We start from the raw sequence: 27,101 nt of genomic DNA on the forward strand, positions 1-27,101 counted from the left end.
GAATCAGTCATAATTATATGCAAACTATTTCTTTTCAGAGTTCTCTCGCTCTTCCCCACCTCCTCTCACACTATATATCTCTTCTGTTCCTCACTGTTAAGAGAATTCAAATTAAATACTCGCTGCTTTTCTTCCGGAATCAAAGCAGGGGAAAGAACAAACCCTCACAGATCAGAGCGCTGTGTTCCCCGGGACAGAGAGGGGTCTTCTGGGTACCGGCTGAACTGACAGCCCCCGGAGCAGAGACACGGCACTCTGCACAAATTCAACTGACAGCAGTTTTTTTTTTTTTCCACAGAAAGTATAAAGTCCTGACTAGCACAGAATTGTGTTATGTGGGTTTTTTGCCTAGGCTGTTTATACTGGGGGGAAAAAACAGTCTTTTATAATGTTTTCAATGGTGTTTACTCGTACTACTGTGAACGAGTTTCTGCATTGAGCAGCGACGTGACACAGCTTATAAATCTACAGCATGAAATAAAGAGCGTAGTGCAGTTTGATTCCTGAATGAACAACTCTGGTTCTTCTTATTGAATTAAAAAATAATAATTAGTGTGATCAGTATAGTCCAGTTCAGAAGGAATACATATTTTGAGGCCGTTTTGTAGATCAAAACTATACAGTGCGACCAATACTAATAAACAAAATGACTCTTATGAGTCTTCAATTTTTAGTAAATCTCTCTTACAGTGCATCCAGCGCAGTTCAAGTCCTGAACAAATCACTCTTATGAAACGTTCTTTACAGTGAATCAGAAAGATGCAGCACAGCTAGTGTAGCTCAATTATGAATGCGTGACTCTTTGTGAAATGTGAAACTCATTGGTAACACTTCCACTGAAGCCCATATTTAAAATACATTATAATGGTATTTTTAAGGCTTTATAATGAATGCATAATGCATTATAAAAAACTTATATGCATTATCAGTTCATGAATAATCATAGCTACAATTATAGTGCATCATAATACTTATGTATATGTGGTTATAAATTTAAGAGTATGATTATTTATAACACCCAGTGAACACCATATTAAATCTACTTCATTTACAGTATAATGGACTGTATCATATCCTGAAATAGTTTTTTTTAGATCTGCACAGTATCTTACTACAGCTTGTGAGTGGTTAGATGTTGAGTGTTACTTGAGTGTTTCCTGTGGAGCTAATGTTCATTAATTGATGTCAGCTTAATACTCCAACTGAAAAAAAAATGTATGCAATGTTTTATTTGGTTACATTTTATTTTGATGGTCCCCTTAATCAATCGATTACAAGCAACTTTGCCAATACATCCCAACTAACTCTCATGAGTGTATCAGTATGCTCAAGTGTGGTAGAATCTAGTTTGGTAGAATAAGCTGACGTACTTGCAAAGACACCTATGTCAGTTTATCTGTTGGTTGACCATCAAAATAAAGTGTTTACATATATGTACAGTAGCAGACATACTAATACTCCAATGACTGCTAGTTAATACAGTTGCAGAGTTACTCAACAGCTGTCTAAGGGGTATAATCAAAATAATCAAACTGATATTACAATAAAAATAGTTCAAAGCAAATGTGTCATATTACACATTCATCTGATCTGATGTCTGATCTTATGGCTGTTTGAGATAAATGTATTATTATTATTATATTACTACTTTACTAATTGTAAAAGTGGATGCAACGTGCTCATTGTGTTATAAAACATCATACTCTTAAAAGATATAACCACAAATAAGTAAATATTATAATATATTAAATGTTTCTTTTGAATATTCATGAGATGATACGAGTTGTTTTATTTAGTAATGCATTATGCATTCATTATAACGCCTTAAGAATACCCTTATAATGTATTATGAATACGGGCTTCATAGAAAGTGTTACCAATTCATCTTTTAAGCCCATTTAGCTCAACCAGTGAAGTCCAGATCACGAACAAAATGACTCTCATGAGTTGTCTCTGTAGTTAATTGTCTATGAATCCCGAACGAATCACTCTTATGAACCACTTCGTTTTAGTGACTCCGAGCATGAAACTCGATCAGTGAAATCTGATTATGAATGATTCAGTGTTATGAACCGGTTCGTTTTACTAACTCAAAACCTGACTCTAAAAGACCATAAAAAATATTTATATATTTTTAATCATTATTTTTGATAATATACTCCCCCCCCCCCATTATTAGAACTGGAATAGTCAAATTCCTCTTAATCCTATACCATGCTTAAGGCAGAATAACTTGGAAGAGTTAAAACCAGAAATGCTGTCATCAGATAATGTATTGATCTTTGAAAGGAGAATGTCAAACTTGAACTCCAAGAACTCATGGCAGTCTAGTGGCCCGGCTTAGACCGGCAGTCCTGAGGTGACCAGACTGCAAAAATGTAAACTTTCGTCGGCAGCCAGCTCAATGAACATCACACAAACACCTACTAAATCTCTCTGAGAGCACAAGAGTTTCTTGTGAAGGGTTAAACAAGTCAGGGTGTGGAAAACCTGTTGCTGAGGGGGAAGATTACAGTAAAGACTCGTTTCCTGTCAGTCGGCTTTGGTTCAAAGACCAGCTGCGGTTACACTTTTACTTGCATGGGGCGAACAGGAATTACAATTGCTCTGTTTACATGTAATGACATGGAAAGTTGTTGTTTTTTAAGCTTTGTGAAACCAACATCAGACTTGTCCCAAAGTTCTCTAGCGGCTCCGCGGCGCTTGTGAGTTTTAGGTGACAGATGCAGTCAGTTCTCTCAGCAAGCGACCATCGCGCTCCTCTGAGGGCTGCGAAATCATAGCAGGCAAGTTAATGAGGCTCCAGCAGCCCCCTACCATCTCTCCTGAGAGAGGACGAGAGGGAGGACGAGAAATGCAACGGCCCTGGAAAAGTGCTGATTCTTGGCACTGGGGCTCCCGGAGCTTGACAGCTCAGCAATAAACGGCTCCGTTCTGACTCGCACGTTTCTGCTCCGGACCAGAAATACGAGGGGTTTGAAGTCTAAACTATTAGAGTGACCTCAATACATGCTCCATTCGGAAAATGGTTGTGCTGAACGCCCATTTTATTACTGTAGTGTCCATAGATAGGGCCCTATGGTTTCAGCAATGCGGACCGAATCCAATCACAGTATTTATAGTAAAAATGTGATATGAACTAGTGTCTGTGAATATTAAGTTGCTAAAATACCATTTAAATATGAATGGTGCATGTTGTGCGTGTCTCTGTGTGAATGAATGGCGCAGACGCATGATTTCGTTTACTACGAAACTACGCACTTACTGAAGCACACGTGACATTCACTGTGTTTTCAGCCTCTACCGACTCTAAATATGAACACATGAACATAATCTGAGAGTCACTTCCTGAGCATTTTACCATTTCTTTTTAATAAAACCATCGTCATATCATATGCAAACAGAAACATAAATGTCATAAAAATGAAACATAAAAGTTTGGTTTAACTTGAAGAGAATGTGACAGAAATATTACCTAATGTAATGATACCACCGCTACTGTTACTACTAAAATGATTATTAAAACATTATTTTTAAAAGATTATTTACCAGAAAGTTTATTTAGCAGAATTAATTTAGCACTTAAATTTGTATCTTTTGCTAAACCTTTTAATAAATTAGCTGTTTAGTATTGCAAGTTTCATGATCGCTAATTAGAAATTATTTTTGATTTAATAAAATTGTATTTAACCATTAAAATATAGTCCAGAAAAAATAAATGGGAAAAAAAAATGGAATTCAGAAAAATTAAAATGGAAGAAAACGGAATTTGGGAAAAATAAAAAATAACTTGATTTGCTAAATGCCAATTTTACTTCTGTTCTGTGACATATTTTTGCATAAAATTTGATAATTACGGTGGAGAATGTGGGCACTTGAATGCTATCCATCAAGCTTTGATTTGATTATGTTTACGTGTGAGAATGGACCAAGGAGGAGGAAGCTGTCTGTTATCTCCTACTCCTTTTTTTTTTTCAGCACACAGAAGCAGCTAAATCCGTTTTTTTTTTTTTATTTTAATACTGTGTGACCTACAGCTTAAACATGTCCTTCAGACTCCAGTTTCTAGCGTGATGAGAAGACCGATATAATCACACACAGTTTAATATCTTCCATTGACGAATGCAAAGTAATTAAGATTCTGAACACGATTCAGAACCGCTCCCATGTCGCATTTTCTAAGACTGGAGCGCAGCAGGCGACGGCTCTGAATTAGGACGCTTCCACACACACACACACACACTCCTGTTTATATCACTCATATTGTTTTCCCTTTGAAACATCTGGCCTTGCTATTTCTTCTTGTTGAAAAAAGTAGCCCATGGATGAAAGAAGTTGGCATTCCAGATTCATTTTGGTGAATTCAGTTCAGTTGGTTTTAATGAACGAGTCAGTGAATCATCCGGCTCAGAAGTGTTCCCTGAAGTCTCTTCATCCCATTAAGCGTTAGGTGGAGTTTGTTTTCACCTGACTGAACATGTTTAATTGACGCTTGTTGGGTTGTGTAATGTCGGAGTAGTGTGAAATGATTTTCCAACAAACTCTGACGTGACCACGAACCCTTGCCATGATGATGTGCATATTTCACTTAAAGCGCTTCAAGCACGGCCTCTTTCATTTTATTTGACGTCTTTTCAGGCGAAGAATGACACGCAAAGACATTTTTTTAAAGACACAGTGTTACTTGACTCTCTGTGACTCTGTGAGTTTGTTAGGGCAGTGTGAACATGACAGTTGTTTTTTTTTTGTTTTTTTTTAAATAAAATTCTAAATCCAACAGCCAACTGTGTTTGTTGGCGTTTGTCTGTACGGTTTGATTCTGCCTTTAGGAGCCACATAGCACCTGAAACCCTTGAGAATACCCTAGCAGCTACATAAAAATTACAGTTAATATTGAATTTCAGACAAAGTTGCAACACTCAATCGCCGTTTACAGATCCCATAGGAATAAATGAGAAGTGCTGTAAGATGAATCCCACCTGTCACATAAAGTCAGTGACGTCTCTTTTTTTTTTTTTTTAAACAGCATTTTTTTTTTCAGCGTAAACTCTAAAAATGGCTCAATCCAAAATTATTGTTTAGTGTAAAACATGTTGCAGATTAGCCTACAGTCTGTCGATTCATTAGACGATAAGCCGTTTCCTCTAGAAAAGCTGTTTATTCAGAATAGTGAAGCCCCACGTCCATCAACATCCCTTCAATACTAGCAATACTGTAAAAGCAGACTAACCGTGAACCAGTTGTTCCTGAATAGAGACTGGCAGTATATATACTGTATATAAAGGTTCACGCCAGGCATTGAAACCAGCACACAATTTTGTCTTTCGCTTCTACGTTGGCTCTGAGTTGTCAAAAAAACTCAGAAAATGCTTGCTAACGCGAAAAACTCAGAAAATTAACCCCTATCGGATTTTCTTTTTCATATCATGGACGAAAGATATGTTTAAATGTGATTAACAACCTGAGGTAGATTGTTTTTTTTAAGGTGTGATAATGTCATGCTTTCTTTGGCCAATAGTTAAGGGCTTGCCTTCTAGTGGCTTTGGTTTGGGCAGCAATAGTTTTTTTGTGAAAACCTGGTAACCCCGGTCTCCAAGGCCTGCTGACCTGCTCGTCGTCCCGTGTCCATGTGCCAGATGGCGGGCGGCCGCTATTGATGCAGATGCGGGAGTGAATATCTGAGAGAGTTAAAGCCTCATTGTGAGGACGCGTCAGTCTTCAGGGAGGAGGAGCACTGCCCTTCAAACAGGATTTCTCTGGCCAGCTGACACATTCGTCCCGTCTAACCTTCCTGTGCAGCGACATTCACCTCATGTGACAGCTTCCCACTCTTTTATAACCCTGCCACTGCTGTATCTTTCTCCTTTGCTCTTTGTTTTTTCTTGCTTTTTTTTGTTTTGTCTGTGTCTTCTTATAGTGCCATTAAAATGACATTTTTAGCAGAACTCACTGTGATGTGTATAATAATATTTTCTGTTATAGATCAGTGGCACAGCTGCAGAATAGCAAGCGCTTGCTTCTCTTTTGCTGACACCTAGTGGACGTGGTCTGTAAACGCATGCGAGATTTCATCACGATGACTGAAGACTGTCACAGGAAATTATGGATAATGAAATATAATGATGCTGCGATCAAATTATTTACAATAATTAGAATTTCTTCTTGGTGTACTAAATATAAAGGCAAGACTATTTAATGTGGAGGGCCAAACTGCTCAAAAGTAAATCATTAAATAAACGTTGAAATGTATAAATAAATCGTTAAATGCATAATTCAATAAAGAAATAAATAAATGAATGTAAATAAAATTAAATGAATAAATATTAATTCATTTATGCATTCCTTTAATTAAATAAACTAATAAATAGATAAATAAAAGAATGAATAAGTATTCATTTATTTACGTATTTAACGATTTATTTATATATTTCAACATTTGATTATTTAATTTTTAGTTATTTAGTCCTCCATAATATAAAAAGTAAATAAAAATACTTTTTATTGTCATTTCTATCATATCATTGGTCTACAGTACTATTACTATAGTAGTCGCCATTATTACATATATATATATATATATATATATATATATATATAATATCATAATATTGTTTTACTGTACTGATAAATTTTTTTTATTTTGTTCAACATTAAATGTTTAATATATAGTAACTTTACATATTTCAGTTAAATACATATATAAATAATAACATGTCTACCTTTTAACGTGTTATTGTTATTAGTTATATGTGCATTTAATGTTGATTAAAATTAATTTGAATATTTTTAACATTTAAAAAATTGTTTACTTATTTTAACATTTTCATATTTTACATATTTTAATTTAATATGTTGTTGAACAATTTTTTTACCATTTAATGACTCAACATGTAAATTAAATTTTTTTCGGATAATACAGAGATATTAATTATTGGACCAAAAAACACTACACAGAATCTTGTAGATTACAATCTGCAACTAGACGGATGTACTGTTACTTCCTCTACAGTCAGAAATCTGGGTGTTATATTAGACAGCAATTTGTCTTTTGAAAATCATATTTCCAATGTTACAAAAACTGCATTCTTCCATCTTAGAAACATTGCCAAGCTACGAAACATGTTATCTGTTTCTGATGCAGAAAAGCTAGTTCATGCATTCATGACCTCTAGACTGGACTATTGTAATGCACTTCTAGGTGGTTGTCCTGCTTCATCAATAAACAAGCTACAGGGTGTCCAAAATGCAGCAGCTAGAGTCCTTACCAGGTCAAGAAAATATGATCATATTACCCCAATTTTACAGTCTCTGCACTGGCTACCTATTAAGTTCCGTATCAGTTACAAATTATCATTACTTACCTATAAGGCCCGAAATGGTTTAGCTCCTGCGTACCTAACTAGCCTTCTACCACGATACAAACCCATCACGCACCCTAAGGTCAAAAAACGCTGGACTTTTGGTCATTCCTAGGATAGCAAAGTCCACTAAAGGAGGTAGAGCTTTCTCACATTTGGCTCCCAAACTCTGGAATAGCCTTCCTGATAATGTTCGGGGTTCAGACACACTCTCTCTGTTTAAATCTAGATTAAAAACACATCTCTTTCGCCAAGCATTCGAATAATGTATCTTTTTAATTGTGAGTGTAGTTGCATCTGATCAAAGGTGCATGTTTATTCATTAGCTTGGGTTAAACTAATTTTACTTTGTTGGATCAGCAGCTATGCTAATGATGTCTGTATTTTGTTTCTATGTTTTCTATGTTTTAACATCCCGTGGTAACTAGGATTTACACAAGCTCCAGTCTGGATCCAGAAAACCTGAGAAGAGATGATGCTGACCCCTCAGAGGACCCCAGATGATGCTAACCCTGAATCAACAAACAGAACTAACAATTATTGCAAGTGTGACCGCATCATATAATAATTATTAATTAATAATATTAATAATGTTCATCGTCTAGCTGACTACGTCTTGTATTAATTTTTTCTAAAAATCCTGTCAAACGTGCACAAACTGACAGTCACCAGACCACCATAAGCTACTCCGAGATATTGTAGAAACATAATTTTCTGTAAAGTTGCTTTGTAACGATTCGTATTGTAAAGAGCGCTTTACAAATAAACTTGAATTGAATTGAATTTCGCAGCTGTCGCCAGGGTCTCTGCAGGAAAGTAATGGGAGTTCCACAGTAGTTATCAGATCAGGGTGTTTTTACCATAGACAGTAAAAGAAATGGACACAGGGACCCCATTGGAACTCAATTGAGACAAATGAAGCCCGGTTTTAGCGTTTTTTAGCACTTCCGTTTCTGACGCGCAGACTCAAACGAAGCTTGACGACGTCAGCAACCTGTCTGACAGATGTAAATCTTCTAGTAGCTGTGCGTGCAAACTGCCATCGTTAATCTTGCAGAGACGGCGAGCTTGAGCGGGGAGTTCTTTGTCGTGAGTGAGCAGGAGTAAGTATTCTGATTCATTATTTTGTATAGTATTTTAAAATGTAACGCCAGTACGCCATATTAAGGTAATTGCCTGCGAGCTTCTCCTCCTGTCTGTACGGTAATGCGACAGAGAGCCGAGTGATTATGACGCAATCGTTAGCCTATTTTTTACAAAAACTGTTTATACGGGGCCATAATGTAACATAGAAGGTAATTGAGCCCTTTATACATTGTCGTGTATCTTTAGAAATAAATACTGGACAAACAGAGTCTTTAAACGCCTCAGATGTAAAGTTGAAATGAATGGGAGTCAATGGGAATGCTAACGCAAGTGAAGTTCTGCTAAAAGATGGCAGCCCCCACCCGACTTCAACTTCCGGTCGAGTTCCTTGCCCCTTGGTTTTTACACCATGATGCCTGATTGGTTGACGTCATAGTGACGTTAGGTTTAGGGGTTGGGTTGGTTAATATTAGACATTGCATGTCATTTAGATTGCATGATTTAGAAACACCAAGCAGTTTGAAAACACCCACATGGTGATAACATAGACATCATATAAACGCCTACTTTTACTCTGCAGAGACCTCATCAGATGTGCTCTGCGGCGCTCCGTCATGACGTCATGACGCTCGGCGTGCGAACGTGAGATCAGCAGAACCTTGTGAAGACAAACTGGGTGAGTAACGTTAAGTGGAGGACATGCTGTACTTTACCTTAAAAAACACGTTTAAAACAACGACAGTTCCCGATTAAACCCGTGTCATGTAGATCTATGATACCAGAAGAGCGTGTCGAGCACAGTTTGACCCTAAAGTCGCGTTTTGTGTCGTACTTCAATCGCGTTTGAAGTGAAAGTGAGAGGATCATAACAGTGGAGGGTGTGTGACGTAATTAAAAGATGATTTATGATGAAAAGACAAACATAATCAACCTCTTCCATGATCATGTGTACACGTATTAATTACTTAAATCATTGTGCATATGACAGATTTAGACGCATAACGTCTTGTTAGGTTTATTTACGTTACGTAAAAAGTGCTGTTATGGATTTTTTTTTGTTAAAATAATGTTTAATATAATTTAGCCTGTAACCTACGTGAACTTCACTATATTAAAATTAAATCCTAATCTAATCATGATAAACTGTATATCGTTGGAAAGGTCTAAGACTATTAAATAGACAATCTTTTTTTGTTAAAAATTATGTAGGATAAGTAATAGATTAATTTATGGCAGGAGTGCGCCTCAAAAACCTACATCATAACGGGGCAGTGTTGCCTTTTTCTCTATCACACTTTAGAAATCATCAGAAATGATATATCACTTGAAATCTAAAATCTCAAAATTCATCCTTTGAAACCCATTTTAAAATCAAACATTGCATTATAGTGAAAACGGTACATCAAAATCATGTTACAAAATGTTTTCAGTCCTGAATTATAAAAATTAGGTTTGGATCTTGCAACTTTTAAATAATATTAGTCTACTATGAGAATCCTCATCTTAATTAAAAAACTATTTTTTTTACATGTATATTTTTATTTATAGTTATGTATATAATAACTTATATTGGACTTTATGTAAGTTATTGTTGTAATTGTTTATTATTCTATTTTTTCTTATTCTTTTGTAAAGAGTGTTGTATTTGTTTGTTGCAGACTGCAGTAAGGTGAAGCTGTGCACACATTATGGCGAGTGTGAGTGTTACACAGACTGCAGCTCCAGTCCTTCGTGTGTGTGTGTGTGTGTGTGTGTGTGTACTGTAACGCTGTGTGTGTGTGTGTTATTAATGCAGGTGCTGTGCAGGAGGGTGAGACAGGTGAGTCAGTCGTCTGTGGGTCACACACTGGCTCAGAGGATCGTGGCTGTCAGAGGTTTTTCAGCCGCGGGTTCGTCTGGATCAGATGAGCCGTATATAGCTGTGCCATCTCGAAACTCAGGTGTGGAATTCACATTACGAACACTTCTGTTACAACAACATCATGGTTTTCTGTAGTAAAAGTGTAGTAACTGTGTTTTTTTTTGCAGTATTGATTTCCATTTGTATAAACACAGTTTTACTACAAATACCATGGTTAAACTATAGACCAACACTACTTTGGCGTCATCGAAGGTTAACGCCCCTTTTTGGGGGAAAACAAACGGATTCCTGATACAGAACTCGCTCCAGGGACCTTTTGTTTTTCATTGTTTCTGATGTGTACAGGCCTGTCGGACACAATTACAAACAGATATTGTATAATATTTATATTGTTTAGTCCTAGCCTGCGAATATTTGAAACTTAAAATCAGTTAACAGCCAAGGTTGCACGCCTAATGAGAGCTAACGTTAATCACGTAGCTACTAGCAGCTTCGTATTTCTAACTACAACAAAACTGTCAATAGCTTAAATCAAGTGAAATATGATCCAAGTAAACCACCGACTCCTCTTGACATGGCCTCGTCGTCTAGTTTATCATACTGTGAGTATGTTAATGACAAAAATAGGCTACTTGCTGATTCCACGAGATAATGGTGACGTTAGATGTCCATATTTGGCCACTGCGTGGGGTTATTAATCCAGTTTTCGACCATTTCAAAGGGACACCTCTGTAAACACCATATCCAGTAGCTTCTTTAAATGCCTCTCACGGTCCTCGGCCCGCAAAGAGAGTGTGTATGTTTCTGCCATTTTTGCTATCAAGAAATTAGAGCGAGTTCTGTATCAGGGGAATCCGTTTGTTTTCCCCCAAAAAGGGGCGTTAACCTTCGATGACGCAAAAGTAGCATTGGTTTATGGTTAGTGAAGCAAAACCGTGGTTAATTTGTGGTTACTATGGTTTAACTATAGTAACCATGAATATTATTATTATTTTTTAAATTTAAAGTAGCTTAAAATATTATATATTTTTATTTTTTATTTGTGTGTGTATGTGTGTGTGTGTGTGTATATATACATATACATATATGCATAAATAATACAATTAAATGTATAATTAAAGGTGTTATAAAATATTATTAATATAAATATATTTACATTATATTGTTTATATATATATATAAATATATATATATATATATATATATATATATATATATATATATATATTGTTTATTAATGTCATTGAACATTAAATGTTTAATACCAAAGTGTAACAATACCTATATCTAATTTATTGATATTAACGTTCAAATTTTTTGATTATTTTTATTTTATTTATATTTATTCATATTTTAATTATAGCATACAACAATATAAAATATGATGTATTTTAATATTATTTATACGTGTACTTAATGTTTATTTATAAAATGTTATACTGTATAGTGTTAAAAATGTGTTTAATATTATAATGTAACAGTACATAATGTGATATGTGTGTGAAAGTCTTACTTTTTGTGTAGATAGATAGATAGATAGATGGATGGATAGATGGATGGATAGATTAAAATGGCCAACTGTTATCCTGCGGTGCTTTGAAATGAAAGTAAAAGTACTGGTCTGTCTGACAGGTCCCAGGACAGTGTGGCCAGATGAGACCATGGGTCCGTTCGGGCCTCAGGATCAGCGCTTCCAGTTGCCAGGCAATGTGGGTTTCGACTGTCACCTGAAGGGTTCCGGGTTACAGATGAAGGGGCTGGTTCACAGGACGGTCCCGGATGTTTTAACCGCCCCATCCAGCACAGAGAGACACGAGTTCATCCTCTCTCAGTTTGTGAATGAGTATCAGGTAAAACTCTGCTCAGGAATCCTTGGGTTCTTCAGTTGTGGTGCTGATTCTTCTGTTTGTTTGTTTAATTGTTTGTTCAGGGTGCGGCGCAGAGAGTCAGTAAAGCTGAACACTATTTCAGTCAGTCAGATGTGGAGTGCTCCATGCGTTCCTGTCCAGAGCTGCTGAAGAAAGGTACTGTGTCTCATACAACATGTCCAATCTCTTCACACGGACAGTTTCTGAATCAAATCGTTGTTGGTCTTGGACAGAGCTGGAGCTGTTTTTCCCAGTGCTGCCTGCGAGTCCCATCACTGTCGTCACCGTAACACAGAGGAAGCAGAAGACGGCCACAGAAGATCAGAACCAAGATCAACAGAAACTACTAGATCATGTGAGTCGGACTGGAACATTCAACCACACATTCTCTCTCATCATAGATTATCAATTATACTTATATAATTAATTATAGAATATTATAATGCATCATAAAATCATCATTTTATAAATTATATATTATTGCATTGATACTTTTTATATTTTTAATGCAGATTTAAATTGAACATAATTGCATTGCAATGAGGATCATCCATAAATACGAAAACAAACAAACAAAAGAATGTAAATGTATATAAAATATAAGTTGCATTATAAATAAATATATTAATTGCATTGTGATAACATTGCTATATATTATATTTATAAATACATTATACATTAATAATAATACATTAATAATAATATAATATACATTATCATAAATTATATTGGTTGGTAATTTATTTTTTTATTTACATTTTATTTTAATTTTATTTTTATATTTACATTATTATATTAAATGGCATATTTATATCTTGTAAATTTCCTACCGTAAATATATTAAAACTTTATTTTGATTAGTAATGTGCATTGCCATGAACTTAATTTGGACAATATTAATGGTGATTTTCTCAGTATTTAGATTTTTTTGCACCCTCAGATTCAAATAGTTTCAAATAGTTGTATCTATCTAAAAATGTTTAGCCATTTTTATGCTGATCTTTATTGAAAGTAACGTATTACAATTCAAATCATCAATGAGAAGAAAATTCTAAATATATTCTTATGTCCTTCTTATATATCAGAATGCAGTGTTTCCCACAGGATTTTGTGAGACTTGAGGCAGCAGGTGATGTCACAATATTAATTAGCATATTTATGGGTTTGCATTCAGACAAGTTCGGCACCAGTTACATACTGTAATACAACTGAATGCCCAACAAAACTGTTCTCATTTACATATTTTCTTTAGTCATACATTAAACAAGTATAAATAGTGACTAAAATTGACCCATTAATACTACGTGCCAGGAATCGCTCTCACTTTACTCCTTAAATCATGATTTATAATCTCGACATCATCTGATTAAATGCACATACATCTACAATAAAGAACGTCTATATAAAGATGAAATATGCTGATATTTATAAGCCCATACATTAAGCAACAGGTGCTTGGAAACACTGTTTTATACTCATTTATTGACGAGTCGGCTGCAGTACGGCAAACTGAACGTGCTTCGTCTCTGCTGCGGCTCACTGCACAGAACAGACACCGAGAGAAGCAATACTTCGCCGGGAAAGTCAGACTTCACTCTCATAGGCCAGTACTGACGAAATCTTCCAACTGAACAATAGCTAAGGTTTATCAAAAACGTCGCTAGGATTGTTAGTATGTACCTTTTATGGAAAAAGTTGCTAAATCTAGTGCTAAAGTTGCGCTCGTGTGTCTGAGACACGGGAGCTGATGTCAAGGGTGGAGGAAATTTGTGGAAGTCAGTGTGGATATTATATATTTATATATATATATATATATATATATATATATATATATATATATATATATATATATATATATATGACACTGGTTGATCCAGTTTGCCGGGCTGGATGAAAAGTCGACGATGCATGCTTCCAAGGTCAGAAAATATGCAAATTTACATCCAACCGAGATAAAAAAAATATGCAAATTTACATCCAACCAATATAAAAAAATACCCAAATTTACATCCAACCGAGATAAAAAAAATATATACAAATTTACATTCAATCGAGATCAGAAAATATGCAAATTTACATCCAACCAACTGAGGTCAGAAAATACGGATATTCGTAAAGTGGAATTCCGGGTGCAGGAAATCTATATAGAGCGCCTTATTGTAGTATTTAAAATATCGATTTTTGGTGCCAGATATCGATTCTCGTATCGCATGGAGACGGACAACGATATATCGCCATATCGTCACATGATCCTTCAGAAATCCTTCAGATATACTGAATTATTGATCAAGAAACATTTGATTAATGTTTCAATCAGTCATGCTGCTTAATATTTTTTGTTGAAATCTTTTAGGATTTTTTTTGTTTAATGGAACAGTGTTTATTTGAAATAGAAATCTATTGTAACATTATAAGTGTCTTTACTGTCGCTTTCAGTGAATTCAGTGCATCCTTGCTGAAAATAATAATGAGAAAACGAAGTATTTAAGTGTTTTTTAAACATCTGATTGCAGTTTGTCAGAGGTGCTAAAGAAATCTGCTTCACTCTGTGGAGAGGGGGATACTGGGCCGATTTCATCAATCCACTGTCAGGAAAAGCTGTAAGTACCTTCATCTCAGTCCAAACAGATGACAAATTCATCTATATCTGTCCATGAGTGACTTCAAATATTTACAAACTTTATCAAACCCTGATTGTTTCCTGTTGCAGTTTTTTGGCGCTCAGACGCCGGACTCTATTCTACAGCGTCACGCTGGTTTTCACATCGAGGACCTGGCGGCGTGTACGGTCATACGACACGTCTTCAAGGAGACGTCCACGTTCGTCTTAACACTCATCACTAACGCACCTTCCAACAGTCTGATCATGGAGAAACTTCAGGGACACGCCAGCGCCTCAGAGGACACGGACTGACGGACGTTTGCAAACCTGAGCCAAATCTACGTTCTGATTCTTTTAGAAGAGATTTTTGAATAAAACTTGCTGGTTGTGATGTTACAAAATGAGCTTTTGAGAGTAACTGCGGTTGTGAGCGGATTTAAAAAAAAACAGCAAAAATGATAATTTATTAAAAAAAATAATAATTTGAACACAGATGTGAATCCACATGGTGCTTTACAAAACATCAGCAGCCTTTGAGAGAACATACTGTGTGTAAAACGTCGTCTAGAGTCGGGACATCTGAAACAGAGGAAACCCAACCAGTGCCACAATGACTAACAAGATTTTTTTATTTATTTTTTGGTAAACAAATCACAATTTTAGTACAATAGAATATTATTGGATGAACGGTTCGACTTCTACCAGCGATTGCAGAAGTTCCAGAATGAACGAGTGGAAAAGTGGGAAGAATTCCTCATGTTCCTTCAGCTTTACGATGAGACTGTGAAATGCAACACAAACACCAACTGTCTGCAGTTTACAAATGAATAAAGGAGCCTTTTTGGGGTAAAATAAAATGTTTCCTGAAACCCACTCCTGCAACTTGACAAAGCAATCGCATATTTCCAAATTTAGGTTCTTTTAAATTAAAAAGTGTTACGTCCTTGGGCGTAATTTAAGGTGTTATTTGTGCAGTGTTTTGTCTCCCTATTCTCTCTACGCCATTTCAAAAGCTTAATGAAGATCAGCTGGTTCTGGTTGTCATCAATCACCGGGTTCCTCTGATTGGCTACTGGAGGGGAAGCTTGTGGATAAAAGCTGAAGACTCCATCTGAAGTGTGCCCTTTACTGCCTCTGGAGACTTTTCATCCTGCCTCAGACCATAGCTTGTGTGCTAGTTGTTTGTTTACATAGTTGTTGGTGTACATAGTTGTTGGTGTATACAGTTTGAAACGTTGGAGAGTTGTGGTTTATTTGTTTTTGTACAAGTAAGCTCCCAAGGGGTAGACCTAAAGTTGAAAGTTTAATTAATTTTGGAGCCGTAGGGAGGAGGACGCCATTTCTTTTATTGTCCATGTTTTCACCTGTTTTTGGGCTAGAAAGGGAGTAAGGTAAGACTTTTGTTGTTTATTTTGGATTTTGTTTTGAGAGATTAGAAAGTACTCCTTTTTGTAAGTTAGATCTGTTATGTTTGTTATTTTGGCCTGGTCCCCTCCTGAAGTTTATTTTTGCTCCATGCTAAGCATCTTTCCTTGAGTTTGTCAAATAAACCAGAATTCTAGACTGTGACCAGTCTGTGTGGTTTTTCTGTGGCATGCTGGGACCGGAGAGAAGGTCTCCAGGTGGTCCGTAGAGAACTTGTTGTTTTCTACCTTGTTTAAAAATTTCCTTGTTTCTGCCATCCCTGACCCTAGACCAGGGAGGTACGTAACAATTGGGGGCTCGTCCATTTCTTTTTTACTACGCAAACTAGAATTGCAGTTTTCTTGTGGTTGGATGTAGGTTTGTTTGGCTGCTTTAAACTTTGGTGGGTGAGGAGGTCTTATGTTTTATTGGAAACATGGATTTTGATTTGATAAAGTTCACGCTGTCTCCTTCTTTGGCGGAATACAACTGTTGTCGAAAAAAAGATCTGCTTTTGATAGCTGACTTTTATAATGTTACAGTATCTAAAGCTGCACGTAAACCGGCAATAAAAGAGGAGCTGTATAGCAAGTTAGTAGAGGCAGGTGTTTTCCCAGAAGAAACACTAGAGCAGGGGGATGAGGCTGGCATTGAAACAAAAGATGACTCAAGCTCTGTAGCTAGCAATAAGAACGCAGCTTCTGAAGATCCTCAGTTAGCCCTGAAATTAAAAGAGCTTGATCTTGCATTAAGAAAGCAGGAGCATGATACACAGCTGCTTCGGCTGAGAGCTCTTGAAATACAAGCAGATCGTGACATTAAGTTACGTAAGCTTGAGTTAGAAGTGGAAACCCTGCGTAGTCGCCCGATTCCTATACCTCGTTCTAGGCCACCTTCCTCTAGTGATGGCATTGTGTCTAAACCTGAATTTGATGTTGGCAAATACATCAAATTAGTGCCACCTTTTCGTGAATCAGAGGTAGACTCCTATTTTGTTGCTTTTGAGCGGGTAGCTGCAAAGTTGAATTGGCCGAAAGACATGTGGGCTTTACTGTTGCAGAGCAACCTCGTTGGCAAAGCACAAGAGGTATGTGCTGCTTTGCCAATTGAGGAGTCATTAGACTATGATACTGTGAAAGCCGCTGTGTTGAGGGCATACGAGTTGGTGCCGGAGGCGTATCGACAAAAGTTCAGGGCGTGTTCAAAGCAAGCCAAACACACTTATGTTGAATTTGCAAGGGAGAAAAAGGTGTTTTTTGAAAAGTGGTGTCTTGCTAGTAAAGTTACCACGTTTGAGGAATTGCAAGAATTGATCTTACTTGAGGATTTTAAAACTTCTGTGCCAGAAGGCATTGTGGTTCATTTAAACGAACAAAAAGTGGCAAAACTTTCTGATGCAGCCGTGCTTGCCGACGAATTCACACTTACACACAGAACTCTCTTTTCCTCAACACGTCAGTCTAAAACATCCCTGACCACAGAGTCTAGAGTTCAAGATGCACTCCGAGTGAATGGCAGCAAGACTAGTGGTGGAGGGAAGTCGTTCTCAAAGAGCACAGATAGGAGGGTTTGCTTTTACTGTCTTGATCCTAGTCATATGATTGGGGATTGTAAGGCATGGAAGCAGAAAGCCACACATATAAAGCCTAAAGGTGTGGCATTTGTACAATCGGTTCCTGATTTGTTTGCTGCTGAAACATCATCCTATGGTCCCTTTCTTTTGAATGCTTATGTATCGCTAGCTGGTGACTCTGCAGAGAAGTGTGTGCAGGTTCTTAGAGATACTGGTTCGGCCCAATCCTTTGTGCTTGAGGATGTTTTGCCATTCTCTGATGTGTCATATACTGGTGCAAATGTCCTTGTGCGTGGTATCGAGATGGGCTGTATTAGCATTCCACTACACAATGTTAATTTGAAGTCTGACCTTGTTACAGGCTTTGTTCAATTGGGTGTGTGTAAACGGTTGCCTGTAGATAATGTTGGTCTCATACTGGGTAATGACCTTGCTGGTGGTAACGTTTTTCCCAGTCCAATAGTGGTAAGCAAGCCAATAATCGGTGATTCCCATGATCTCTCTGCAACCCATCCTCTAGCTTTTCCAGCATGTGCTGTTACACGTTCTCAGTCAAGAAGCTTTCAAGATGTCGTTGATCTCTCTGATTCTTTCCTGAGGGAGCAACCTAAACTGGTAGAGTGCAAGTTATCTGTTGGGGATGAGATGGTCACTGAGCATGACGCCCAGCTTCCAGTCGAACGTCATTCCATAGTGGGTAGGGAACATTTGGCTGCTGCACAGAAATTAGACCCTACACTTGTAAACTGCATTAGTGCTGCAGTGGACAGTCGCAGTCTTTTGTTGGCAAAGGTAGCGTACTTTTGGGATGATGGAATTCTGATGCGCAAGTGGCACCCCAAGTTTTCAGACGGAGGTGACTGGCAAACAGTATATCAGATTGTTTTGCCTTCCAGCTACCGTTCTCATGTTTTGCAACTCGCACACGCAAATGTTCTTGCTGGACACCTTGGTGTCACAAAAACATTTCAGAGGATAGTTAAACATTTCTACTGGCCTGGAATCAAGTCTGCTGTCTCTCGTTACTGCCGCACATGTGACATCTGTCAGCGTGCTGGTAAACCCAATCAAATCATTCCTAAAGCTCCTCTTCAGCCAATTCCTGTCATTGGAGAACCTTTTGAGAGGCTGGTAATTGATTGTGTAGGGCCTCTTCCAAAGTCAAAACATGGTCACCAGTATATTTTGACGATAATGTGTACTGCTACCCGTTACCCTGAAGCCATACCATTGCGTACACTGAAAGCACACGTAGTTCTGAAAGAGGTTGTAAGGTTTTGCACAACATTTGGCTTGCCCAGAGTTATTCAAACTGACCAGGGGTCAAACTTCACCTCAAAAGTCTTTGGACAAATGTTGAAAGAGTTGGGAATAAAACATCACATGTCTAGTGCGTATCACCCGGAGTCACAGGGAGCAGTGGAACGTTTTCATCAAACCCTAAAAACTTTGCTCCGCACATCTTGTATTGAGACTGGAAAGGACTGGGTGGATGCCTTGCCATTGCTCATGTTTGCAGTGAGAGAGTCTGTTCAGGAGTCACTAGGATTTAGCCCTGCTGAGCTTGTGTTTGCTCATACTGTCCGTGGCCCCTTGAGGTTGTTAAAGGAGCAGTTGATGGGTAAGGATAGTGCACCCATTTCTGTTCTAGACTATGTAAGTTCTTTCCGTGAACGTCTGCATAAAGCCTGCGAACTGGCAAGAGCTCATCTTTCTATGACACAGTCAAAAATGAAGGTCCACTTTGACAAAAGAACAGTACGTCGCAGTTTTCAACCGGGTGACTCTGTTCTTGTGTTACTTCCTGTTCCTGGCTCAGCTCTACAGGCTAAGTTTTCAGGGCCGTATGTCATTGAACAGAAACTGAGTGAAACAGATTACGTTGTGGGTACCCCTGATCGCAGACGCAAGAATAGAGTATGTCATGTTAACATGTTGAAGTCCTATGTTGCACGTGACTCAACTAAACCAACAATACTCTCTGTGCCACTGAGTAAACCTTGTGTTACTGTAGTTCCTAACTATGTTCCTGTTGATGAAGATTTGTTGCTGGCTGAACCTCAGACTCCTAGTGTGCGTCTGAATAATTCTGCCATTTTGGGTAAAATCGATTCCCATTTGTCATATTTGCCAAAAAGTCAGTGTGAAGATGTTGTAAAGTTGTTACAAAAATATCCCACACTCTTCTCTGATATTCCAGGAAGAACCACAGTTTTATCTCATGATATTGATGTAGGGAACTCAGTCCCTATCAAACAGCACCCATACAGGGTAAATCCTGCAAAACGAGAGGTCATGAAGACTGAGACGGACTACCTGCTTAAAAATGGGCTGGCTGTACCTAGCCAAAGTCCCTGGAGCTCTCCATGCTTGCTGGTCCCAAAGCCCGATTCTACCTTTCGCTTTTGTACTGACTATAGAAAGGTAAATAGCATCACAAAGCCTGATTCTTTCCCCTTGCCCCGTATGGAAGATTGCGTGGATAAAGTTGGTTCTTCAAAGTTTGTCACAAAGCTAGACCTATTAAAGGGCTATTGGCAGGTCCCTTTAACTGAACGTGCATGTGAAATCTCTGCTTTTGTCACCCCTGATAACTTCCTCCAGTACAGCTGTATGGCTTTTGGGATGCGAAATGCCCCAGCCACATTCCAGAGGCTCATGCAGAAAGTCTTGTCAGGGTTGTGCGACTGTGAGGCCTACCTGGATGACATTGTGGTCTATTCAGGTGATTGGGAAGGCCACATCCGTAGCTTGGAGAGAGTGTTTAGCAGGTTGAGTAATGCCAAGTTAACTCTGAATCTAGCAAAATGTGAGTTTGCTAAGGCTGTGGTAACTTACCTTGGAAAAAAGGTGGGTCAAGGTTGTGTAAGACCCGTAACGGCAAAGGTTGCTGCCATTGTTGAATATCCTGCTCCCGTTACCAAGCGTCAATTACGACGGTTTCTTGGAATGACCGGATACTACCGTGGATTTTGCAAAAACTTTGCAACAGTGGTGTCTCCCTTGACTGACCTACTTAGCTCTGCGAAGAAGTTTGTTTGGAGTCCTCCTTGTGCAATTGCTTTTCTTTCTGCCAAAGATCTTCTTTGTAATGCTCCAGTTCTCTCTGCCCCTAATTTTTCTCTTCCATTTAAGCTTCAAGTAGATGCAAGTGCTGTTGGAGCGGGTGCTGTCCTGCTGCAGGAGGATGGTGCGGGAGTAGAACATCCAGTTTGCTACTTCTCTAAGAAGTTCTCTAAGTGTCAACGAAACTACAGTACCATCGAGAAGGAAGCTCTCGCCCTGGTGATGGCACTTAAACATTTTGAAGTTTACGTTGGTGGTAGTAGTATGCCTCTTGTTGTCTATACTGACCACAACCCTCTAGTTTTTCTCTCCCGCATGTGCAATCTAAATCAGCGTTTGATGCGCTGGTCACTTTGTCTCCAGGAATATAACTTGGACATCAAGCACAAGAAAGGTTCGGAGAATGTGGTGGCGGATGCACTCTCTAGGACCTGTGATGCTGATGGTGATTGAGATACCCATATGCTACTACACACTAAAAATAATCTGTGTTTACAATCCTTAGGGTTGTAAATTTGGTGGTGGGGGTGTTACGTCCTTGGGCGTAATTTAAGGTGTTATTTGTGCAGTGTTTTGTCTCCCTATTCTCTCTACGCCATTTCAAAAGCTTAATGAAGATCAGCTGGTTCTGGTTGTCATCAATCACCGGGTTCCTCTGATTGGCTACTGGAGGGGAAGCTTGTGGATAAAAGCTGAAGACTCCATCTGAAGTGTGCCCTTTACTGCCTCTGGAGACTTTTCATCCTGCCTCAGACCATAGCTTGTGTGCTAGTTGTTTGTTTACATAGTTGTTGGTGTACATAGTTGTTGGTGTATACAGTTTGAAACGTTGGAGAGTTGTGGTTTATTTGTTTTTGTACAAGTAAGCTCCCAAGGGGTAGACCTAAAGTTGAAAGTTTAATTAATTTTGGAGCCGTAGGGAGGAGGACGCCATTTCTTTTATTGTCCATGTTTTCACCTGTTTTTGGGCTAGAAAGGGAGTAAGGTAAGACTTTTGTTGTTTATTTTGGATTTTGTTTTGAGAGATTAGAAAGTACTCCTTTTTGTAAGTTAGATCTGTTATGTTTGTTATTTTGGCCTGGTCCCCTCCTGAAGTTTATTTTTGCTCCATGCTAAGCATCTTTCCTTGAGTTTGTCAAATAAACCAGAATTCTAGACTGTGACCAGTCTGTGTGGTTTTTCTGTGGCATGCTGGGACCGGAGAGAAGGTCTCCAGGTGGTCCGTAGAGAACTTGTTGTTTTCTACCTTGTTTAAAAATTTCCTTGTTTCTGCCATCCCTGACCCTAGACCAGGGAGGTACGTAACAAAAGTTAAAACTATATGCTTTACTTTTTTTCCTAAACCGTTCTTGCACAAACTGAACCAATAAATTGTATCAGTATGCACTTTACAATAATGAACAATACTTGATACACAACTTGCATAATATTGAACATTATTATTTTGATAGTTGATGCATGGAATTAAATGTTAAAATTAGCAAATGAATAAAACGTGAACTTACACTAGAAGTTGGTCACGCTTTATAAGGATCAATTGCTTGACGTTTTCATATACATTTTTTAAATTTCACATTGGATAATATATTATGAAAGTAAATGATTTAACAACGAACAAAAATACATTTATAAATATAAATTGTTATTAAAGTTTTTTTTATTAAGCCAAAAAAACATGGTATTCTAATGGTAAAATGTACAAAAACATGGTATTACTGTAGTACACACAAAATATAAGCAGTAAGAAATACTGCAGGGCAAACAGTGACTACAAACGCAGGTTAAATTTAATTTATTTGCAAATGTCTCAAGCTGTAGTCATTTATACCATACCTTAAAGCACCACCGTCAATTCATCATTTTATGAACCGAGAAATGCAAAATGTTAGGCTTTATTATGAAACGGAGCAGAAACTGACGCGAAAAAAATGCTTCCCGGGTTTAGACCAATAGGAAGACAGAATAACAAAGCCACGCCCATCACGTTTGTGTCTCAGTACAGGCGTTTCCCTCTTTATATTTTTTTATTTAGTACTAGTGGTGTTACTTTAGCTGTGTCTCATTTAGAAGGCCACGTCCTCCGGAGGTCGCATCCTCTGGAGGTCGAATCCTCTCTAGGATGCGCATACGGAGTGTCCTTCACCCTGCGATTAAACGAGACGGCCTTCCTAGGACAGACGGAAAACGAAACAGGAAGTATCACGTTGCTATGCCAACACATAACGTCGTTGCGCTCTCACACTTGTTTAAGAAAAATTTTTAAGGAAATTATTTCTAAATCTGGAAAGTCATTTGAAAAGAAAATGTTTTTATTTGTTTTATTTTATTCAATGTTTGAGGAGCTACAGCGTACGCACAACAGACATCTGTTAGAGAGAAAAAAGAGGAGGATGTTAAGAACAAAGTTTATCCGTTTTTACCGGCGGAGGTTTGAGGTAAGTTGTAGCATAGTTCCTTTAATATAATTATATTTAATATAAGTCCATATATAAAAAGCCTTTGGTTGTAGGGCATTGATGCAATAATTATATAACTGCATTTATCTTACTACACATTTTACTATATACATTATATACAATTTTATTATTATTGTGATCCCACTGTCTTTAAAAGTGCTACGAATTACATAATTTAACCCAGTGTTCGCAATTTTAAGGTAACGTTAATTTTAGTAAATAAAGCAAAATGCAAAAAACAAACAAAAATAACTAAATCTGTGTCTATTAAACTACATATTAAATATACACGAATGAAATTTAATGCTGTATAATTAGATTACAAATACATGATTAAACAATACTTAATGTAATGCTGTAGATCTGTTACATGATTAAACACAATACTGAACATCAAGAATGAACTGAAAAACTTTATTATATATACATGATTATACACAAGAATATGTATTTATATATATTATTGTTATTATTTTGTATTATATAGGCAGACATCAAGTATTGCAGGCTCAATCTCCATGTCCCTGTTCTTGAGAAGTTTTTTGATGGAGGGGATACAAAAGCAGACTTTCGTCTGACGAGAGAGAGCCTCAATAAACTTTTGGAGCTACTTCATCAGCAACGGAGACATGGCTGGGGTACAACACTCCAGACACTGGTGTTTTTGTATTGGTTGGCCTGTGGTGCATCTTACAGGGTTGTGTCGCAGGCTTTTGGGATGCCACGGCCAACCATTCACAGAATTATACATCGAGTGGCTGATGAAGTCATAGCAATTTTGCCAAAGGTTGTGGCCCTACCAAAGACAGAAGAACACCTGATCCAGGTTGGTGCAGGCTTTGCTTCTCTCACCAATCACCAGGCATTTGGTAGAGCTGTTGGAGCAATTGATGGATGCCATGTGAGAATAAAACCACCAGCTGGCCCTGATGAACAGTGCTATAAAAACAGAAAGCTGTTTGCCTCTATCCTGCTTCAAGGTATATGCGACCATCAAGGAGCATTTTTAGACATTTTTGTAGGGTACCCTGGGAGTGTCCACGACTCACGGGTGCTTAAGAACAGCCCCATTTACAACCAGGCAAAGTATCCACCTCAGGGCTTTTTCCTCCTCGGCGATGGTGGGTACCCCTGCACAGAGAAGCCAATCGCAATCATGACACCGTTTAAGAATCCAGCCTCACCATCTACTCAGCGCTTCAATGCACGTCTTTCCAAAGGCCGCTCAATTATTGAGCGTGCTTTTGGAATGATGAAGACGCGATTTAGAGCCATCTTCCTTCAAGCACTTGAAGTGCATCCAACATTTGCCCCAAAGGTTGCATTATTTTTCTCTATATTTGACCTTTACTTAACACACAACTTTAATGTCAGATAAAACAATTTACAATTTGTTTTCATATTTGTGTATATACAGGTAATAGCATCATGCACCATGCTGCACAACATCTGCCTTGGTGTTGGCGACATTATACAACCAGACGACAGCCAAGAAGAAGAGGAAGATGATGTGGAGGCATGCAATCAAGTAGAGGCAGTATCTGGAGCAGCATGGCGTTTGAGATTGTGCAACCAAGTGTCTGCCTTACAGGATGTCAACCAGGACCACGACTACATAATTCATCCTAATTAAAAATGTAAGTTGTACACACTTAATACAATTAAGGAATTAATCTTAATTAATACAATTTCATTTAATTTGGCTACAAATACTGATTTTAAAATTAAAATGTATAATTACCTATACTTTAGTTTAATATAGTTTATACAGAATTATTAATGCATAACTGATTACCTTATCATGGAATTTTAAAATCCTTAAGCCAGCATATTTTCTTCTTCTTTTGTTCTTAGGCTTACCAAGAAGTCAGCATGAGAGCTCACACAACACATGACATCTTTTTCATAATATATCTTTTATATTTGTTAAATTGTAACCAAATACATTTTATTCATTAAATATTTTTAAGCCATTTAAAATGTATTACTTTAAAGATTTAGTGAAATGTTGTCTACAGAATTACCTTTTCAATAATTGTAATTAACGATAGTAAGTAAATATTGTAAATAGTTTTATTACATTTTATCAATGAACTTTTCAAGTAAATTAAAGAGCCTATCACTCCTCGCCCTGTCTTCTGCATCTCTCCTTTCTTCCCACTCCTTCTGCCGTGCCATGTCTTCCTTCAGGAGCTCAAGAAGAGGATCTGATTTATTTTTTCTCTTTTTCGTTTGTGACTGATCTATCCCTGCCCTCTCCTGCTGTTCTGCTTCCTGGGTAGGCTCAACAAAACTGCAACCTGGCTGTGGTTCGTCATCAGGCAGTGAAGAAATGAGAACAGGGGGAGAAATGGAAGGCCTCTGACCCAACATCTCATCCATCAGGACAAACCACGGCCAGGTTTCAGCAGTTGGCTTTCCGTTGTTCATGCCCTCACCTGACCCTGGATGTTTGCATTCCTAAGACAAAAAAAAAATGGTAATGGTGGTAGCATAAATACTCACTCATGTTACCTCTGAGCCTCATTAAATGTCTGAAAATATACCTATAAGCAGAAGAATACACTTTTGTGTATTAAAAATTAATTTAGCTAATATTGATTTTATATTATTGGTAACTTATTCTATTGTTTAATTAGAGTAAAAAGCTTATATATATATATATATACACTTTTAATAAAATTAGAAAAATACCCCTGTAAATCATTTTAAGGAGTCAAATATCACCTTGTACTGGAAAGGCTGATTTTTTATCAGAATTTTTTTTTTATTGATTAGAAGGTGCTTCTGAATCTTTTGAATGTGCCAATTATCAACAATGTATTCTATATGAACTGAAACTTAGAAAGTTCATTTTTATAGAGTTGAGTCAACTTGAACATGGGACTGTACAATGTATACATCTTAGCTTACCTTATACTTTTTTTTTAAATTGTCCCACTTTTTCTTAGCTTGCACTGGTGTTATTTTACTGGAAAGGTCCATTTTCTCCAGAATAAATCTATAATCATAAAAATAACATAGCATAACATCATAATTCAGAGTGAAAACTCCTTACACATCCTTAGAAATAAGACTGCCCTTCTGCCTAACATAGGGGTTGCACACGATGGACCTGGAGAGTTTAGCTCCAATCTAAATCAAACACCTGAACAAGCTAATCATGGTTCCAACGGTTACTGGAAAGCAGCAGGCAGGTGAGTTTGAATAAGGGTTGGAGCGAAACTCTGCAGGACTGGTCTAGCCCTGGTCTAATATGTTCTCCTTGACAGAACTTACATTTTTCCTTTCAGGCCTTTCAGGTAAGAATGAGATTAATTCTGCTCAAAAAGAAGAAAGACTGACAGCTTACTTTTTAACACTTAAGATCTTACCTCCAACCATATAAGGCTGTATTTTTAGCTCCAGTGAAGAGATCAGAATGTTCCTGCCTTAATCTTATAAACGTCTTCGTATTTTCCTTGCTCCCTATTCAAAAAAATAACAGGACTTATTTCTACATGTATTTTATTGTTGATTTTCCCCTCTTGTAGTGTTTGGTCATTTTAGATAGATTTTTTTCTAAAATATTGAACATTAATTTCATAAAACTAAAAGCAGAAATTAATTTATGGAATTGTTTCCAGTCAGTTTCTACAGTGAACAATATAAAAGTGGCCTCGAAATGTAATACAAGGGTTAAATAATAATTATTTCTCGCCCTGCTAGCAAAGTACTGTTAAACTGTAAAAAAAAAAAAAAAAAAAAAAAAATCACTAAACACTTGTAATCATGTTTACCACACTTGTAATTCAACTTTTAAAAAATGAAGAACTTTAAAGTACTTA

General features: G+C 37.4%; 2 protein-coding genes and 1 long non-coding RNA gene across 3 annotated transcripts; 2 read left to right on the plus strand and 1 right to left on the minus strand.

The window, feature by feature from the left end:
* The first annotated feature begins 9,005 nt into the window (after positions 1–9,005).
* Positions 9,006–16,344, plus strand: mmadhca (metabolism of cobalamin associated Da). The gene is made up of 8 exons (XM_052590874.1): positions 9,006–9,120; positions 10,103–10,141; positions 10,240–10,384; positions 11,938–12,155; positions 12,236–12,329; positions 12,407–12,528; positions 14,687–14,773; positions 14,884–16,344. The coding sequence occupies exons 2-8, from the start codon at positions 10,133–10,135 to the stop codon at positions 15,085–15,087; spliced, it is 879 nt and encodes a 292-aa protein (XP_052446834.1). The 5' UTR covers positions 9,006–9,120; positions 10,103–10,132; the 3' UTR covers positions 15,088–16,344.
* Positions 16,345–22,871: 6,527 nt separating this feature from the next.
* On the plus strand, positions 22,872–25,402 carry LOC127987272 (putative nuclease HARBI1). Its single transcript, XM_052589519.1, has 4 exons — positions 22,872–23,253; positions 23,762–24,592; positions 24,692–24,911; positions 25,129–25,402. The coding sequence occupies exons 1-3, from the start codon at positions 23,122–23,124 to the stop codon at positions 24,905–24,907; spliced, it is 1,179 nt and encodes a 392-aa protein (XP_052445479.1). The 5' UTR covers positions 22,872–23,121; the 3' UTR covers positions 24,908–24,911; positions 25,129–25,402.
* Positions 24,905–26,772, minus strand: LOC127987273 (uncharacterized). Its single transcript, XR_008161149.1, has 3 exons — positions 26,649–26,772; positions 26,188–26,275; positions 24,905–25,734 (listed from the first exon to the last, which is right to left on the minus strand). It is a non-coding gene; the product is annotated as an uncharacterized LOC127987273 (long non-coding RNA).
* Between the last annotated feature and the right edge of the window lie 329 nt (positions 26,773–27,101).

Source organism: Carassius gibelio, chromosome B22 (genome assembly GCF_023724105.1).
Source record: "Carassius gibelio isolate Cgi1373 ecotype wild population from Czech Republic chromosome B22, carGib1.2-hapl.c, whole genome shotgun sequence".
NCBI classification, from domain to species: Eukaryota; Metazoa; Chordata; class Actinopteri; order Cypriniformes; family Cyprinidae; genus Carassius; species Carassius gibelio.

Excerpts from the sequence above, each read along its gene's own strand:
- mmadhca (XM_052590874.1), top strand. Across the intron at positions 12,330-12,406 it reads TCCAGAGCTGCTGAAGAAAG|AGCTGGAGCTGTTTTTCCCA; the intron begins GTACTGTGTCTC and ends GGTCTTGGACAG. Across the intron at positions 14,774-14,883 it reads ATCCACTGTCAGGAAAAGCT|TTTTTTGGCGCTCAGACGCC; the intron begins GTAAGTACCTTC and ends TTCCTGTTGCAG.
- LOC127987272 (XM_052589519.1), top strand. The coding sequence starts at position 23,122 with ATGTTTTTATTTGTTTTATTTTATTCAATGTTTGAGGAGCTACAGCGT. Across the intron at positions 23,254-23,761 it reads TTTACCGGCGGAGGTTTGAG|GCAGACATCAAGTATTGCAG; the intron begins GTAAGTTGTAGC and ends TGTATTATATAG. Across the intron at positions 24,593-24,691 it reads ATCCAACATTTGCCCCAAAG|GTAATAGCATCATGCACCAT; the intron begins GTTGCATTATTT and ends GTGTATATACAG.